General features: G+C 38.6%; 1 protein-coding gene across 14 annotated transcripts in view; it reads left to right on the forward strand.

Moving 5' to 3' along the window:
* The window catches only part of LOC120393025 (netrin receptor DCC-like), a 58,241-nt gene that overhangs the window by 13,249 nt on the left and 26,805 nt on the right, over positions 1–18,187 (forward strand). For 8 of the 14 annotated variants that reach the window (XR_005591880.1, XM_039517668.1, XM_039517672.1 and 5 more), the window contains exons 2-3: positions 14,280–14,430; positions 14,853–14,989. Coding sequence is in view for 12 of the 14 variants with exons in the window: in XM_039517668.1 (XP_039373602.1) it covers positions 14,280–14,430; positions 14,853–14,989 (288 nt within the window). In the remaining 2 variants the exon portion in view is untranslated. Of the gene's footprint in view, positions 1–12,836; positions 12,938–14,279; positions 14,431–14,852; positions 14,990–15,691; positions 15,891–16,210; positions 18,155–18,187 lie in introns of those variants that run through there. The other 6 variants (XR_005591881.1, XM_039517669.1, XM_039517660.1 and 3 more) reach the window with 6 other exon arrangements.

The raw sequence follows: 18,187 nt of genomic DNA on the forward strand, positions 1-18,187 counted from the left end.
TTTGAAGACCCATTGTACAGGATGAACTTCATGAGATCTAACTAGATTGAGGATGATCTAACTAGATTGAAGATTGTCAGTAGGTGGGGAATAGATTAGTTTACAAATCTGGGGATAGAGACAAGAGTGAACTGGTTCTTTTCACTTTAAATCAATTTCGGACAATATGCCTTTACTTTCCAATGGCAAAGCTATTTTACACCACATAATGGCACTACTGATTTAATAATGAAAAGTGTTGGGTGCTAAAAATAAAAAAATTATTCTGTCATAGGAGAGCTGAAAATTAGAAATACTGGGTTAGATTCTGAGAAGTGCACAGGTGAGGCATGTAAAGAGGTGTGAAAGGTTGCATAAAGCTCAACTTCACCCTTCTCCAATCCTGGACCTGCTGTGTGTTGTGCAGCTGGGATCTTCTGGGTATAAAGAAGCCCATGCACCTTTGTTTTTCATATATCCACTGAAGGTGGAGGGAGGAGGAGTGGTATAGGAGCTGCTACTTTAGCTGTTCAAGACTCATAGGCACTTGTGCCAGATTTGGGACTAGGTTGTGTCAGTGTTGCAGCGCACAGTGTTTACCTGCAACATGTAATGTGGGCAAGTAGCTGTCCAACAATTGTCCAGAATTAGGCAGGATTACTAGATGTTTAGAAGAGGGAACTGTGTGTAAGGGTTCCTGAGGATGTCCTCCCCCTCCTGTTATGGACTCTTTATTTTGCAGTGCCATTAAAACCCAGGGTCCAGCTCGAAGCGAATTCTCCCTGTGCAGGAATTGAGTAAGACAGCCATAGGCAGTTTTAGAAGGCTCCCTACACAAGTCTTGTTGTAAGGGGCATGACCAGGGATTGGAGGGGCAATGTCATAGTGGACACAGCTATAGCTACGGAAGGCGCAACAGAAAACAATTGTGAGCCAAATCATCTGGATGAAAGAATTAAATAGAAAAATGCAAATGATAACTGGGAACAGTTTAAATATATTTTACAAGATGCTCAAAAAGCCAAAATTGAGAGAGATTACATTGGTTAGAAAACAAGTGTGGCTGAGACGGAAAGTAGAAACTGTGTGTGTGTGTGTGTGTGTGTGTATTTGATATATATTGAATACAAAAAAGGGACATTTTATGGTGATTAATATAAATTAGATGCTAGGAATTGCAGAAAAATGATAAGAGAAGCATAAGACAAAACCAGTGGCCAGCAGAGTTAAGGACAATGATTGTTTCAAGTATATTAGGAACAAAAGGGATCCTAACAGTACTTTTCCATCACTACATAAAAATGGTACAATTGTCAATATTAATGCAGAGAAGGCAAAAGTGTTCAACAAATATTTCTGTTCTGTGTTTGGGAAAAAAGACAGATAATGCATTTATATCATATGATGGTGATCAAATTTACTTTCCATTCCAACAGTAACTCAGGAGGATGTTAAAAAGTTAGACTTTTTAAAATCAGTAAGTCCAGATAAAACATGCATCTGTCAATATTAAGAGATGGCCAAGGAGCTCTCTGGACTGTTGTTAATGATTTTCAATAAATCACTGAACACTGGGGAAGTTCCAGAAAACTGGAAGAAAGCTAATGTTGTGTCAGGTGTCAGAGTGGTAGCCGTGTTAGTCTGTATCAGCAAAAAGAACAGGAGTACTTGTGGCACCTTAGAGACTAACAAATTTATTTGGGCATAAGCTTTCATGGGCTAAAGCTCACTTCATCAGATGCATGCAGTGGAAAATACAGTAGGAGATATAACACTTGATCTTAGCCAGAAGGCCGACTCTAAGGAGACTAATCAATTAAGGTGGGCTATTATCAGCAGGAGATAATCAGGATGGCCCATTTCAAACAGCTGACAAGAAGGCGTGAATAACAGTAGGGGAAAGTCTGTTTTGAAGTTTTTAAAGTTGCAATTCTGCAACAAAAAAGCTTCAAAAACAGATTCCAACGAGAAACTGCAGAAGTAGAATTAATTTGCAAACTGGACACCATTTAATTAGGCTTGAATAAAGACTGGGAGTGGATGGGTCATTACACAAAGTAAAAACTATTTCCCCATGCTAATTTTCCCCTACTGTTATTCACACCTTCTTATTAACTGTTTGAAATGGGCCATCCTGATTATCACTACAAATGTGTTTTTTTTCTCCTGCTGATAATAGCCCACCTTAATTGATTAGTCTCCTTAGAGTTGGTATGGCAACACCCATTTTTTCATGTTCTCTGTGTATATATATCCTCCTACTGTATTTTTCACTGCATGCATTTGATGAAGTGGGCTTTAGCCCATGAAAGCTTATGCCCAAATAAATTTGTTAGTCTCTAATGTGCCATAAGTACTCCTCGTTCTTAATGTTGTGTCAGTATTTTAAAAAGATAGAGGATTAGGTAGGTAATTATAGACCCATCAGCCTGACATGGATCTTGGGAAAAATAAGGAACAGTTGATACAAGGGTCAATCAAGAATTAAAGGGGGGTAATTTTATTAATGCCAATCAACATGGATTTATAGAAGACAGAACTTGTCAAACTAACTTTATCTTTTTTATGTGATTTCTTTGCTTGATCAAGGGAATAGTGTTGATGTAATATACTTAGTCTTCTGTAAACCATTTGATTTGGTACCACATGAGATTTGGATTAAGAAACTAGAACAATACAAAATCAATATGGCACACATTAAATGGATTAAGAACTGGCTAGCTGATAGGTCTCAAAATGTAATTGTAAATGGGGAATCATCACTGAGCAGATGTGTTTCTAGTGGAGTCCAGCAGGGATGGCTTTTTGGCCCTGTGCTATTTAACATTTTTTATTAATGGAAGAAAACGTAAAATCATTACTGATAACGCCCGGATGACCCAAAGACTGGGGAAGTGGTACAGAATGGAGAGGATAGGTCACTAGTACAGAGCGATCTGGATTGTTCGGTAAGGTGGGTGTGAGCAAACAATTCATATTTCAATATGGCCAAATGTAGAGTCATACATTTAGGAACAAAGAATGCAGGCTATGCTTACAGGATGAGGGGACTCCTGGGAAGCAGTGACTATGAAAAAGACTTGGGGGTAATGGTAATCATGAACTTCCAGTGTGGCCCTGGGGCCAGAAGAGCTAATGCAATCCCTGAATGTATAAACAGAGCAATATTGAGTGGGGTTAAAGGAAATATGTAGGGTTACATTCATATTTTCTTGACTGTGTGGATTCATAATTGATTAAGGTTATGGGCTAATTTAGGTGTATTACAGTTCCTCATTCTGTAACATTTTGCCACTGACAATTAAACCGCAGTGGAAGAAGCTTTTCCAAAACAACTGTTTTCTTGACAAAATTCTGGTACATTTAATTAAAAAAAAACCCTCCACCTAAATAGCTAAAAGTAATAGCCCCAATAATAAAATGTTCATTATTTCAAAGGCTTGTAAATATTTTTATTCCTATCACAAGTCAGGAAAACTGAAGGTTCAAGGTCACACAGCAAGGCAGCCACAAAGCTGACTTCTAGTCCCATATTCCAACCATTAGTTGACTGCCTCTTTTGCAAACTGTAAATGTATTTTGCAAATATTGTCGCAAGAAGAATGCCTTGATGGGTGTCAGTACAAATGTTATGATCTTTTTACCTCTTTATTGCTTATCCACATAGGCTCATATGACATCCTATAGCTCTGCTAAGTCTGGCCTGAATTTCCTTCGGGGGGTGGGGAAGCAAAATCCCAAACACATTACTACATTGTGGTTATACACTTTAATGCATTCTGTATATTGACAGATCAGTATCATTTTAATGACAGATTTCTCTATCGTTCTTCACACATAACCTTTGCTTCTTCGGTAGGATTAACTATGCAGCCTCTAGGCGTGATGGTAAGATCAGGTCAGGGAATTGGTTTGTCCTTGTCTCTGTGACAGGAGACAGCAAAATTGGTTTTTAGTAAGTATGAATCTTTATCTCCTCTAATCAAATTTAGAAATGTGACTATGAGCACTTATAGACATTAATGTCATATTAAAGGAATTTGTTCTGCAGTTTGCAATAGAAAAACTGCTGCAATAATAAAATAACATTATACTGGCCTGATATACAGTATTAGCAAAAATATGTTCAGCAAAATTCATATATATGATATGATAGTTTTCTTTCAGCTGAACAACTCTTACTAATGGACTGTAGTGCAAAAGTAATTGAGTACAATAAGAGACTGTGTATTTCAGGCCAGCAAAATAGGTCATTGTATGGAACCAGTCCCCATTTTCATAGTAATGTACAGCATAGCTCAAATGCAGTAGTGACAGTCTCTATCTCCTGCCTGGCACTCTCCATTTCTGTAAGGCTGAATGAGCCAAATTCCCTGCAACTTCCTTTGTTATTCCTTCTTTTGGAGGCTCACAGGGTGGGATATTAAACAGAAATTGAATTATTCTTGGCTGAATGCCATTTGATATGAGATTAAATGCATCACAACCCTTATTTATAAGATATGATGCAGACATAAAATGTACCCCTGGTTTGATTAAAGGATTAATCAGTAAATAATAATGAATAATAACAATAAATTATGATGAGGGGCACTAGCCTGAGAGTGGGGAGACCAGAGTTTAATTCCCTGCCACAGACTTCCTGTTTGGCTTTGGGTAAATCACTTAATCTCTCTGGGTCTCAGGTCCTCATCTGTGAAATGGGGATAAAAGTACTTCCTAAATTAATTCTTTGTATCCAGCTCCAATGTAGAGGATGTGAGGGAGATTCCCATACGTGACCCATTCTTTTAGGTGACATATCTAAGGAACTGTCCCAGTCTGAGGTGTCAGTAGGGATTTTAGAAGAAATTGATAAATTAAACAGTAATAAGTCAGCAGGACCAGATGGTTTTCACCCGAGAGTTCTGAAGGAACTGCAATATGAAATTCCAAAACTACTAGCTGTGGTATGTAACTTATCACTTAAATCAGCTTCTGTACCAGCTGACTGAAGGGTAGCTATATGATGCAATTTTTTAAAAAAGGCTCCAGAGGTGATCCTGGCAAGTACATGTCAGTAAGCCTATCTTCAGTACTAGGCAAATTGGTTAAAACTATATTAAAGAATAGAATTATCAGGCACATAGATGAACGGAATATGTTGGGGGAGAGTCCACAGGGCTTTTCTAAAGGGAAATCATGCCTCACGAATCTAGCAGAATTCTTTGAGGAGGTCAACAAGCATGTGGACAAGGATGATCCAGTGGATATCATGTACTTGGACTTTTCAGAAAGCCTTTGACAAGGTCCCTCACCAAAGGCTCTTAAGCAAAGTAAGCAGTCATGGGATAAGAGGGAAGGTCCTCTTATGGATCAGTAACTGGTTAAAAGACAGGAAACAAAAGATAGGAATAAATGGTCAGTTTTCAGAATGGAGAGAGGTAAATGGTGTCCCCCAGGGATCTGTACTAGGACCAGTTATATTCAACACATTCATAAAAGATACGGAAAAAGGGGTCAACAGTGAGATGGCAAAATTTACAGATGATACAAAATTACTCAGAATAACTAAGTCCAAAGCAGACTGTGAGGAGTTATAATGGGATCTCACAAAACTGAGTGACTGGGCAACAAAATGGCAGATGAAATTCAATGTTGATAAATGCAAAATAATGTACATTTGAATACATAATCCAAGCTATACATTCAAAATGATGGGGGTCTAAATTAGCCGTTACCACTCAAGAAAGAGATCTCAGAGACATTGTAGATAGTTCTCTGAAAACACTTGCTCAATGTGCAGTGTCAGTCAAAAAGTTAACAAAAGTTAGGAACTGTTAGGAAATTGATAGATAGCATGACAGTAAATATCATTATGCCTTTATATAAATCCATGGTCTGAGTACAAATTGAATATTGTGTGCAATTCTAGTTGCCCCAGCTCAAAAAAGATATATTAGAATTGGAAAATGTACTGAGAAGAGCAACAAAAATGATTAAGGTTTTGGAACAGCTTCCATTTGAGGAAAGATTAAAGATGACTGGGACTTTTCAGCTTGGAATGGAGAGACCGGGGGGGATATGATCAAGGTCTATAAAATCATGAACAATCTGGGGAAGTGAATAAGGAAGTGTTATTTATCCCTTCACATAACACAAGAACCAAGGGTCACCCAATGAAATGAATTGGCAGCAGGTTTAAAACAAACCAAAGGAAGTACTTGTTCACACAACACACAGTCAACCTGTGGAACTCATTGTGAAGGGATGTTGTGAAGGCCAAAAGTGTAACTGGGTTCAAAAAAGAACTGGATAAGTCCATGGATGATAGGTCTATCAACGCTATTAGCCAAGATGCTACCCTCTCCTTTGGGTATACCTAAACCTCCAATTGCCAGAAGCTGGGAGAGAATGACAGGATGGATCACTCAATAATTGCCCTGTTCTGTTTATTCCCTCTGAAGCATTTGGCATTGACCTCTGTCAAAGACAGGATACAGGGCAAGATGGACCATTTGGCCTGTATGGCCATTCTTATGTAAGGACAGAATCAAGCTGTTGGTGTTTAAACCTAGGGCCTCCAGATTCACTGATAGATCATGCCTAATTGCTCCCTGCCATAATATTTGCCAGGGTTCACTGTGCACTCCTTCTGAACTGGGTGAGCATGCAGATGCTCCAGTGGAGCATAGACCTTCACGTGCACTGGGACAGCATGGGCCTGAATGACCCCCTTTTAATGCTATCCCAGCTCTACTAACTGGTTGGGGCAGAACGGGGCTATGGGTTGTCTGTACTAGGCTCTCATGATCCTTGTGTACAATGTCTGTGAAGGATGCTGAAGGGGCAGGGTGAATTATTTTTTGACCACTTCCCTTCTCCTTTAGGCATACTTGAGTGTTATTACAGTATTTAGTTTCTGTTTCTTTTTCTTTTTCATTTTTTTCTTCTTCTTACCTTTTTTCTTCTCCCTTCATGTATAGAGTGTGAATATGGCAAGTACAAGTGACAAATTGCATACAGTTTGGGCAAAAATACAGGAAATGAATTTGTAATATTTGTATTGCTATTTTACCTCCTTCTGGCTAAGGAAAAATATCATCCAGTAAACTTTCATAATCAATTTTTTTCACTAAATATCACTAATAAAATCACATTGACCATAATCTCAGCTGGTGAAATTGACGTAGTTCCTCTGACTTCATTGGACCTTTTATATCAGCTGAGGATCTGCCCAATCAAACATAAAACCCAAAAAGTATCAGTAATAAATATGCTAACTGTGAAGTAATCAGTGTGTGCTGAAAGCTGTTCTTCTTTTCATGGCACAGACTAAGTTTGTATAACTCCCGGATGAGTGTTATTTTCAGAAGCCTGTAGTTGCATTCTTTTAGGTTAAAGTTGACATTCCAGTTAACCAGCATATGTGAGTTTTGGCAGTTGTTTTTTGGGATTATATGTCAGGTTTGATACCCTGAGATACAGGCATCCGACGAAGTGGATATTCACCCACAAAAGCTCATGCTCCAATACGTCTGTTAATCTATAAGGTGCCACAGGACTCTTTGCTACCCTGAGATAGCAGATCAAATCCTGTTTCCAAATATTGATGGTGGGACTAGCATTCAATACTCAAAATGTCCGATTTGCTCAGCAATTAACAAAATGTATCCTCTTATCCTAAAATTTATTATAGCCTTTATACCGCTGGCATAAGGAAGGGCTAAGGTCCTGATTCTGTGAAGTGCTGATCACCTTTGGGGAAACATTGAACACATTCAACTCTTAATGATTTATATGGGAGATGAGAGCACAGTCATCAACTTCCAGGAGGTCCTCAGCACCTTACAGGATCTTGCCCCACTTTGTGCAGGAGTTCCTACCATTTCTAAGTAGATTTCAGGATCTGAGACCAAAGATCCTATTCTTCCCTTTGCTTTTCAGAAAATTGTAGGTGATTTCCTCATCCTTCCTTTTGTAACTGATTTTCTATTAAGATCTTTATGTACCATTCTGCTACAGTCTCTGACCGTGCCCTGCACTCCCTCACTCAGGTAGAGCTTTCATTCAATTCTGCTGATGTTTCAAGAATGACTCATTTATAATTTGTATCTGCTTTTGAAGTGGACTTCCAAATGAAATACGGATGTGAAGATAATGCTGCCTTTTCAACTAGCATTTCTGTGTCTAAGCAGGAAAGAAAAGTTCAGATAGAGGTCTGGCCTTGCACTTGTAAGGTCTTAATGGGACAGTATATTGAAATGGTATTTGTTACCATACAGCACAGTACCTCCTTCTTGTGCCAGGCAATTTGTGCATTAATAAGTTGAAGCAGCTAGGTGACAGAGAGAGAGAGAGAGGCAGCTGGGCTGAGTCTAAGGCACCACACTGCAAATTTAGAAACTACTGAAGATTAAAAAAAAAAGCAGTCCTGCTAGGAAATAGGTGGTCAGAGGGTGAGGGAAGTCAGACAAATGAGGCTTGGATGAATGTAAAGAGCAAATTTTGGAGGGAAAAAAAAGCAGAAGCATGATTATGCAACGGTATTATACATATGTGTACTGAGAAACCGCGTGATTGCCTGTGCTGGTTGCCATTTGCCCACACAATCATGTTGTTTACATGTGCTAATGCAGGTGGGCAAATGTGCTCAAGCATCAAGCCTCCTGTTTTAAAACTCTGGTCTAAGGAAGATTTGGAAAAAAAAAAAGTTTCCTTGCAACTTAGATTTTTGTGTCTATCTTAATTATTTCATATAAATAGTTTAAGCTATGATTTGAAGTTATCATCAAAGAAAGGCTGAATACATTTCAGATTTAGATGAAATTTGGCAATTTCACATTCAGATAAGCATTCTCAAATTTAAAAAGTCATTAATCTAGCTGTATCATTTTTAGTAGGGTTTCCATTAAATTATGTGTTTCTGATACACTTCAGCTATATCAAAAATTTGGCCAGGCAAAATTGAAGCAATAGAGAAACAGATGAAATAACTAGGGCTGTCGATTAATCGCAGTTAACTAACGCAATTAACTCAAAAATTAATTGTGATTTAAAATTTTAATTGTGATTAATCGCAGTTTTAACCACACTGTTAAACAATAAAATACCAATTGAAATGTATTAAATATTTTTGGATGATTTCCTACATTTTCAGATATTTTGATTTAATTACAACACAGACTACAAAGTGTACAATGCTCACTTTATAATATTATTTTTTATTACAAATATTTGCATTGTAAAAATGATAAAAGAAATAGTATTTTTCAATTTACCTCATACAGGTACTGTAGTGAAATCTCTTTATTGTGAAAGTACAATTTACAAATGTAGATATTTTTGTTACGTAACTGCAATCCAAAAAAAAAGTAACGCACAACTTTAGAGCCTACAAGTCCACTTAGTCCTACTTCTTGTTCAGCCAATCACTCAACAAACAAGTTAGTTTACATTTACAGGAAATAATGTTGCCCGCTTCTTATTTACATCACCTGAAAGTGAGAACAGGTGTTCGCATGGCACTTTTGTAGCTGGCATTACGTGCCAGATATGCTAAACATTCGTATGCCTCTGCATGCTTCAGCCACCATTCCAGAGGACATGTTTCCATGCTGACTATGCTTGTTAAAAAAATAATGCAAATAATGCATTAAATTTATGACTGAACTCCTTGGGGGAGCATTATATGTTTCCTGCTGTTTTACCTGCATTCTGCCACTTATTTCATGTTATAACAATCTCAGATGATGACCCAGCACATGTTGTTCATTTTAAGAACACTTTCACTGCAGATTTGACAAAATGCAAAGACGGTACCAATGTGATATTTCTAAAGATAGCTACAGCACTTGACCCAAGGTTTAAGAATCTGAAGTACCTTCCAAAATTTGAGAGGGACTAAGTGTGGAACATGCTTTCAGAAGTCTTAAAAGCGTAACACTCTGATGCGGAAACTACAGAACCTGAACCATCAAAAAGGAAAATCAACCTTCTGCTGGTGGCATCTGACTCAGATGATGAAAATGAACATAGGCGTGTGCACGGGGTGTGCTGGGTGTGCCCAGGCACACCCTAATGCAGGGATGGGAAAATGGTCCCACTCTCCTGGCGTGGCAAGCCGTGGGGTCTGTGCTCCGGGGCCGGAGCGCCCGGCTGAGCATAGCAAGTCGCCGGCCCCTCCCCCACCTTTCCTCCCTCCCCTGGAGCCATGCTGCCACGCACACAGTGCTCTGGGGCCGGGGCTGTGCATTCCCATGGGGCAGTGTTTGGCTCCGTGGGGAGGCAGACACACTCCTGCTCATCTGGAGCCATGCCGCCTGAGGGGCGGGCTGCATGCCCGCAGGGCAGCGTGTCTGGCTCTGTGCGGCAAAACATGCTGCTAGGAGCCTCATGGTAAGGGATCCGGGACCGGGGGCGTTGGATAAGGGGTGGGAGCAGTCAGGGGACAGACAGCAGGGTGGGTTGGATAGGGGATGGGATCCTGGCGGGGGGGTGGTTGGGGCGGAGGGTCTCTGGGGGGGGGGTTGGATTGGGCATGGGAGTCCGGGGGTCTGTCGAGGGGCAGGGGGTGGATATGGGTCAGGGCAATCAGGGGACAGGGAGTAAGGAGGGTCTGGCGGCAGTTAGGGTGTGGGGGGTCTCTGGAGTGGGTGGTCAGGGGACAAGGAGCTGTGGGGGTTGGATGAGTTGGGAGTTCTGGGGGTCCTGTCAGGGGGTGGGGGGCAGTTGGATAGGCATGGACGTCCCTGGGGTCTGTCTGGGGGCTGGTGTGTGGATATGGGTCGGGGCAGTCAGGGGACAGGTAGGCGGTAGGGTCCTAGGGGGGCAGTCAGGGGACAAGGAGCAGGGAGGCTTAGATAGGGGGTGGGGTCCTGGGGGCAGTTAGGGGCAGGGGTCCCAGAAGGGGTAGTCAGGGGACAAGGAGTGGGGGGTTTGAGGGTTCGGGGGGGCTGTCAGGGGGTGGGAAGTAGGAGGGAGTGGATGTGGGTGGGACAGGATGTGGTGGGGCTAGGGCGGGGCTCCCTGGGTGCACACCCTAATGAAATGTGCTGTGCACGCCTATAAAAATGAATATGTATCAGTCCACACTGCTTTGGATCATTATCTAGAAGAACCCATCATCAGCATGGATGTATTTCCTAGAATGGTGGTTGAAGCATGAAGGGACATAGGAATCTTTAGCATCTTTAGTGATGCTGGCTATAACAGTGCCATATCAACACTTGTTCTCACTTTCAGTTGACATTGTAAACAAGAATTGGGCAGCATTATCTCCTGCAATGTAAACAAACTTGTTTGTCCGAGTGATTGGCTGTACAAGAAGTAGAACTGAGTGGACTTTCTAGGCTCTAAGGTTTTATATTGTTTTATTTTTGAATGAAGTTATTTTTTGCACATAATTCTATATTAGTAAGTTCAACTTTCATGTTAAAGAGATTGCACTTCAGTATTTGTATTATGTGAATTGAAAAACACTATTTCTTTTGTTTTTTTACAGTGCAAATATTTGTAATAAAAAATAAATATAAAGGGAGCAGTCTACACTTCATAACTCTATTGTGATTGAAATAAAAATATTTGAAAATGTAGAAAACATGCAAAAATATTTAAATAAATGGTTTTCTATCATTGTTTAACAGCGTGAGTAATCATGCGATAAATCACAATATTTTTTTTAATTGCTTGACAGCCCGAGAAATAACAGATCATAAAATTTCACTGGTTTTTTTTTTACATAAAACTATGTCCTGCTTGATTGATTACCTCCAGTTAATAATGTCTTGATCTGAAAACATTTTTTAAGAATGGCTAAACAAGAAGTTAAATAGCCATTATTAAATTTAACATTGTCCCTAGATTCTGATGGAATAAAAGATATTTAATTATCACTTTAATATAGGAATATATTAAACAGCTTCTTTCAAAATATACAAGAGAAATATGTATTGAATACTTCTGCCTTTTCTGCATCATGATGCATAATTCTATCATCCTTGAGTGTTAGTCAGACCTGTAATAGTGCTAGGCTTTAATTTATTCTTGATCTATTTAAAGAATTATTTCTTATTGCCCTTAACCTAACTGGCTGGAAAAAAAAATCACTGATACCTTTGGTCTCATTTTTGCATTTCCTAACTCCTAGTTTGTATTCATTGCTATCCGCTTCCCCGCTTTTTAATTTGTTTTCTGCATATTAGTTTTTACTGCTGACTTTATCTCCCCTCTTAATCAAGACTTTTTTAACCAAAGAAACCTTCTTTTATGGTAGCAGAAGAGTGGGTTTTTCTGAGCATCTAATAAAGCAGTCACAATTCCTAACTGGCATTCAAATTTTAATGTTCAAATATTGTCTCTTATTCAATTCTGTTCACAATTGTTTTTAGCTTTGGAAAATTGGCCTTTTTAAAACAGCATGTAGATTTTTACTTCTGTATATTTGTTATGCCTTCTAAGGTAGTGATCGTAGAGGCCATTTTGATCATCTAATCCAACTTCCAGCAAAATGCAGCTCATAGAATTTCACAAAGTAAATCCTGTGCTGTGTCTACTAACTTGCGGTTGGGCATGGCATGTGTACCTTGGAAGGCTGGGTATACAGTAGGCATGGAGCAACAACAGATCATCCAGTGCATATTGTGACAGACCCAGAGCAGTGGGGTACAGGAGTCTGGTCGAGGGCAAATATACTGGTCACTGGAGGAGTAGTTTTCTGTTCCCTGAGTGACCAGAGCAGGGGCTGCACTAGTGTAATCAGGAACCTGCTAGAACCAATTAAGGCAGATAGGCTGATTAGATCACCTGCAGCCAATCAAGGCAGGCTAATCAGGGCACCTGGGTTTAAAAAGGAGCTCACTTCAGTTTGTGGTGTGCGTGTGAGGAGCTGGTAGCAAGAGTCTCAAGGAGCTGAGAGGATGTGCTGTTGGAGGACTTAAGGAGAGCAAGCGTTATCAGACACCAGGAGGAATGTCCTGTGGTGAGGATAAAGAAGGTGTTTGGAGGAGGCCATGGGGAAGTAGCCCAGGGAGTTGTAGCTGTCATGCAGCTGTTACAAGAGGCACTATAGACAGCTGCAATCCATAGGGCCCTAGGCTGGAACCTGGAGTAGAGGGTGGGCCCGGGTTCCCCCCAAACCTCCCAACTCCTGATCAGACACAGGAGAAGTTGACCCAGACACTGGGGAAGATCACTGAAGTGAGCAAATCTGCCAATAAGCGCAGGACCCACCAAGGTAGAGGAGGAACTTTGTCACAATAGAAATAAATAAAATTTCTAGCTATATGTTTGGTAAAACAGAGCCATTACTTTGGACCTGATCCTGAGAGATGCTAAGTACTATGGCTTCCTGCTAACTTAAGTGAGATTTGCAGGTGTCAGTGTTTGTCAGGTGATATGGAAGTATACGTAATGGTAGTTATTGTGTGTGTGTGTGTGTCTCCAGAAATCATTTTAAATAGAATTGGAACAGACTTAAGACATCTCATCCCCATCGCGTATCAGGAATTTCCACAGTTCTGTTCTCAAGTGTTTTATCTGCCCTGTAAACTAACATGCTATTTTAGTTAAACTTCTTGATGCTTACTATATATATATATATATATATATATATATACACACACACACATACAGTAAACAAATATAGTGATGTCTGTCTGTCTTTGTCCAAACTTTACACTTTGACTTTTTCCTGGTCACTCTTTCTGTCTATTTTTTGCCTGCCTTACTACCAACTAAATTTGAAGCTGTTTCTCAACATCCCTCCAGCAAATTTGAGCCAAAGGAGCTTTTTGGACACTACTCTTTCTCCTAGCTTCCTTCTCAACTCAGCCTTTCTGTTTCTGTCCTGGGTTCATAATGTTGATGACTTCCTTGATTTACTAGAGCTTCCCTTTTCCTCTCTCTCACCTGTCATATTTGTAAATCTGCTTACCACCACTTTCAAAATGCCGTGACTACCCTGACCCCAGATTTTCTGACATCCTTATACATGCCTTTGTCTCTTTTTGCCTCAAGTGCAACTTTTTCTGTGGCCTTCCCAAGACTCAGCTCTGACTCCAATCTCTAAAGAATGCTTCTGCAGCTATTCAAAAAGATAGCATCACCCCAGAATCAAACAGCTCCATTGGCTTCCATCCACAAACAGCTCCATCAGATCTCCGTTCCATAGCCCTTTCTATAATTCTTTATTAACTTTTTTTTTCCCTCTTCAGAGATAAGACTTGAAGACCTGAATTCCCTGGGTCCGTTATTGATAGGCTGTTTTGCTTCCATGTTCTGAACACAAATAGCGTTTTATGATAACTCTTTTTCCTTCATAGATCCAGGTTTGCACAGACAGCAATTTTTCCTGCAGAGACCGTCAAATGTGGTAGCCCTTGAGGGAAAAGATGCCGTTCTTGAGTGTTGTGTTTCTGGGTTTCCCACACCCACCTTCACATGGATGCGAGGAGATGAAATTATTCCTGTCAGGTATTTCATACACGTGTCTCTTATGTAATGAAAGTTCGTTTCCCAGGGTGAAGTACGGGTAAAACATTAACTATCATTTTAAATGTTGTCAGTTTGGTTCAGCTTTGAGGAGATCAAGCTTTCATTCTAAGTAATAATAAGACTGGATGTGCACATGAAACTCCTGTTTTCCTCATTTGCAGCTGTGCATGCATATCTGAGGGTAGAATTTGGCCATAAATGTCTTCTTTTATGAAATGGTATTTAAATCAGGTAGAGCAGCATCCAAAAGTTAATTATCACATTTAATAACAACATTATAAGATCAGAGCTAGCCAGCTGAGAAGGTTCTATGGAGTACCTTAGATCTTGAGTACTTTTTATTGGAGATGAATGTGAACATGGTTTTTATTTATTTATTTATTTATTGGTCAATGTTACAGATCCAAAAAATATTCATTACTGGCTGGCAGTAACTTACTTATTTCTAATGTGACTGATGACGATTCTGGGACGTACACTTGCATTGTCAGCTACAAGAATGAGAACAGTAGTGCCTCTGCAGAGCTCACAGTTATGGGTGAGTACAGATTTCCAGATTCTGTGCAAGAGGAGTCCTTTGCTTTCCCAAGAATGTTGATAACCATTAGCGCTTATATAACTCTTTCCTCTGCGGGTCTCCATGTACTTATCTGTAAACTGGTGGGGTTCCCACCTTACTTTGAACAGGATTTTCACTCACCGACAGCAGTATACACACATAATCAATATACCTCATGGAAGAACATCAAACAGCAGAGTAAAACTTCTTACAATGTTTCTGGCTTATAATCAAATTGCTAGTAGAATATTTGTTGGTGTCAAATCCCAATTTGCCCAATTCAGTTAACTGTTTTTTCTTGTGTACGGCATCACAAATGAATACAATGGTGATCTGAAATCTTATTTTAGCAAGTTTTGCATAACTATAGTATTGCTTACTGAAATTGTTTTACTGCTTTTTCTTTATCTTACGACTCCATGGCCTTGCTTTAGCATCAGGTATTATGTGCCTATGTTCTTGCTTTTAGTGAAAACCATGAATAAGCAATGATGCAGTGAGGATTTCCCTGTGTTACCTAGGGTCACCAGATAGAAAGTGTGAAAAATCAGGATAGAGAGTGAGGTGTAATAGGTCAATATAAGAAAAAACCCCGAATATCATGACTGTCCCTATAAAATCAGGACATCTGATCACCCTGGTGTTACCTTCTACATAAAAATGTTTTCTCCTTTGTTTCAGATGATAGGTTTACTGGCTAACTAACAAAATATGTTGTCTGAGGAACATGTGGAAAGATGTCTTAGACATTTTGAAACAGGCTTTTTTCCCCTATTGTGTCAAATTTTAATAGAACCATAATTATATTAAATTCCGAGAGGTGTTTTTTTTAATCGGAGAACAATACCAAGCTACATTAGCATTATTCAATAAGATTTAAGAAACTACATAGATAATACTTTGTCAAACAATAGCATAATTTCAATGTGCTGTTCATTTTGCATTCTGGTTTTAAAGCTTATGCATAAAAATACTTGCATTAGAGAACAGAGCCCCAAGTTGGATTATAGGATATTCAATGCTTGTATAACAATATCCTTCTTTCAAGTCATAATTCAATGTTATAGTAATTACACATGATGGAAACTTTCATTCTATTGCTTTAGGTACATTAATACAATACAAATGTTTTATTTGCTACATTTTGAAAATTTAAAAAATGACTTTATAATTGCAAAAGTTCACTTTAACTATTTATAGTAAACCTACATTTCCAATCTACAAAGAATCAAATGCAGAAATGGAAGATAACTTCTGGAATAAAATGCTTATTTAGCTTTGCTGAAAGATGCTCAATGGAAACCAACCATGAAATTATACACAACTGCAGCTATTTGTGGATTGAGAAACACCTATCGATTATGTGAATCTTATTTTTTTTTCTCGCATATAGTAGATTATAGGATTCTATGGCATGGACCAAGGCTGAAATTTCAATGCTCTGCAGAGGATTTGGCTATCCAGTTTCCATGAAAATTAATAGAAATTTCACATCCAAATTCTTTCGGGTGTTGAAAATCCCACCCCATATCTTTATTCTCTGTAATGCACTTAACTATGGCTTGACTATGACTCTATAATAATGTTACGCTAAAAATGCATTGTATAGAATTAATTTTGTATTTATTTTCATGCTTATACAGAGAGAAATATGTAACGAGGAGTGTAATGCAATTTTGGGGATAAACTTGGATTCAGATAATTCAGTGATAATGGTTATATATGAATGGTAGAAGAGAGGTTTCAAAAGGTGGCACTTGTTACTTATTGAGCACCACAGATTGATTGGGACTGTACCAACATAAAGGATAGCACAATCATTGACACAATGAAAATGAAATCTAAATCTGACAAAGAAACATGCACGTGCATGCAAAATACGTAATAAAAATGCACAATACAAACATTGTGCATGCAAAATAAATCAATTGTATATACAAAGTAAAGTGGGTGTGGTTTTTTTGCATAAGTGTCTAGTCACATAAGCTAATGAAATATGGGTGTAAGTTTTGGAGGTACAATTTTGATAACCTTTAAAAGTTTGGTCATTTATTTTCATAAGCATGTAGCGTGGCAGATTTAAATTAACACCATGTATCATATTGCTTAGCAACAGGTATTATGTTTGTATTGTTATAGTGAATATGTAAAAGATCCAACAAAAACTACACACCTACTAATGGAGTGCAATAGAAATCCCCATATATCCTTATTTTCATAAAAATTGGACATATATATTTGTTAAATTCATCTCCATAAGTAGGAAACTCTCTCTGAGAAGTTTACCGGAGTTGCTCATAACATTAGCCTAATTTATAGACATGTAATAATTGATGGTTTTATTCATTTCCCATTGGTAAGGTATAAATCTGTATATTTTCTTTAAAAAAATTGTTTTATTTATCAAACAAAAACTGTGAATTGCAAATGCATATTTAGTTGTAAAGCATCCATTGTTTATTAGAAAGTTAATTGCTTTCATGTAAACAGTTTGTGTCAGAGTATGTTCTGGAGAGAAGGGCAGGCAAAGTATTTTACACGTGTCAGCTAAAAAATTAAACACTCCAATAATTAAATCTTTCCTCTAGGCCATGTGAGTAGGCCAATACTACATCAAAGTTAGTTGAATCACATGATAGGGCGATAGCTTCATTATTTAAAAGATAAAAGACGATCTGGCAGGAAAATGAATGTCTTCCATGGGGAAGATCCTATGTATCATTTCTTTTGCGGATCTTAAAACAACCCCTCACCTGTACTGGCCATAATACTAAAAATGCAGAGAGGAATGAAGTTGCTGGAAAGGCTAAATAATATTTGTTGCTAAATTTTGAACTTTGAATATTTCATGTACAAATCCTTTTTGGCAGGATGTTAGTCGTGTCTCCTTGTGCAGTAGAAAGTTTAAAAGTCCAGTAAATATTACCTTCTCGCTTTATAAATCAGCTGCATGCTTGGCAATGATTTTAAAGGACTAGGCTAAGTAAAAACAAATGTTTAATGATGACAATCACTGGCAAGATGATTGCTATCGTTAGGTTTGCTAATGAGTGTCCATTATAGCTCCTTCTTTCTAGATCTTAAGTTTTCAGAAGCATTCATCTTTTGGGGTTAGAATTTTTCCTGTTTGGTCTTTGGGAGTTGAATTTAAAGTTTGAACAAAATCTCTTTTGCCAT

Source organism: Mauremys reevesii, unplaced genomic scaffold, assembly GCF_016161935.1.
Source record: "Mauremys reevesii isolate NIE-2019 unplaced genomic scaffold, ASM1616193v1 Contig138, whole genome shotgun sequence".
Lineage (NCBI taxonomy): Eukaryota > Metazoa > Chordata > Testudines > Geoemydidae > Mauremys > Mauremys reevesii.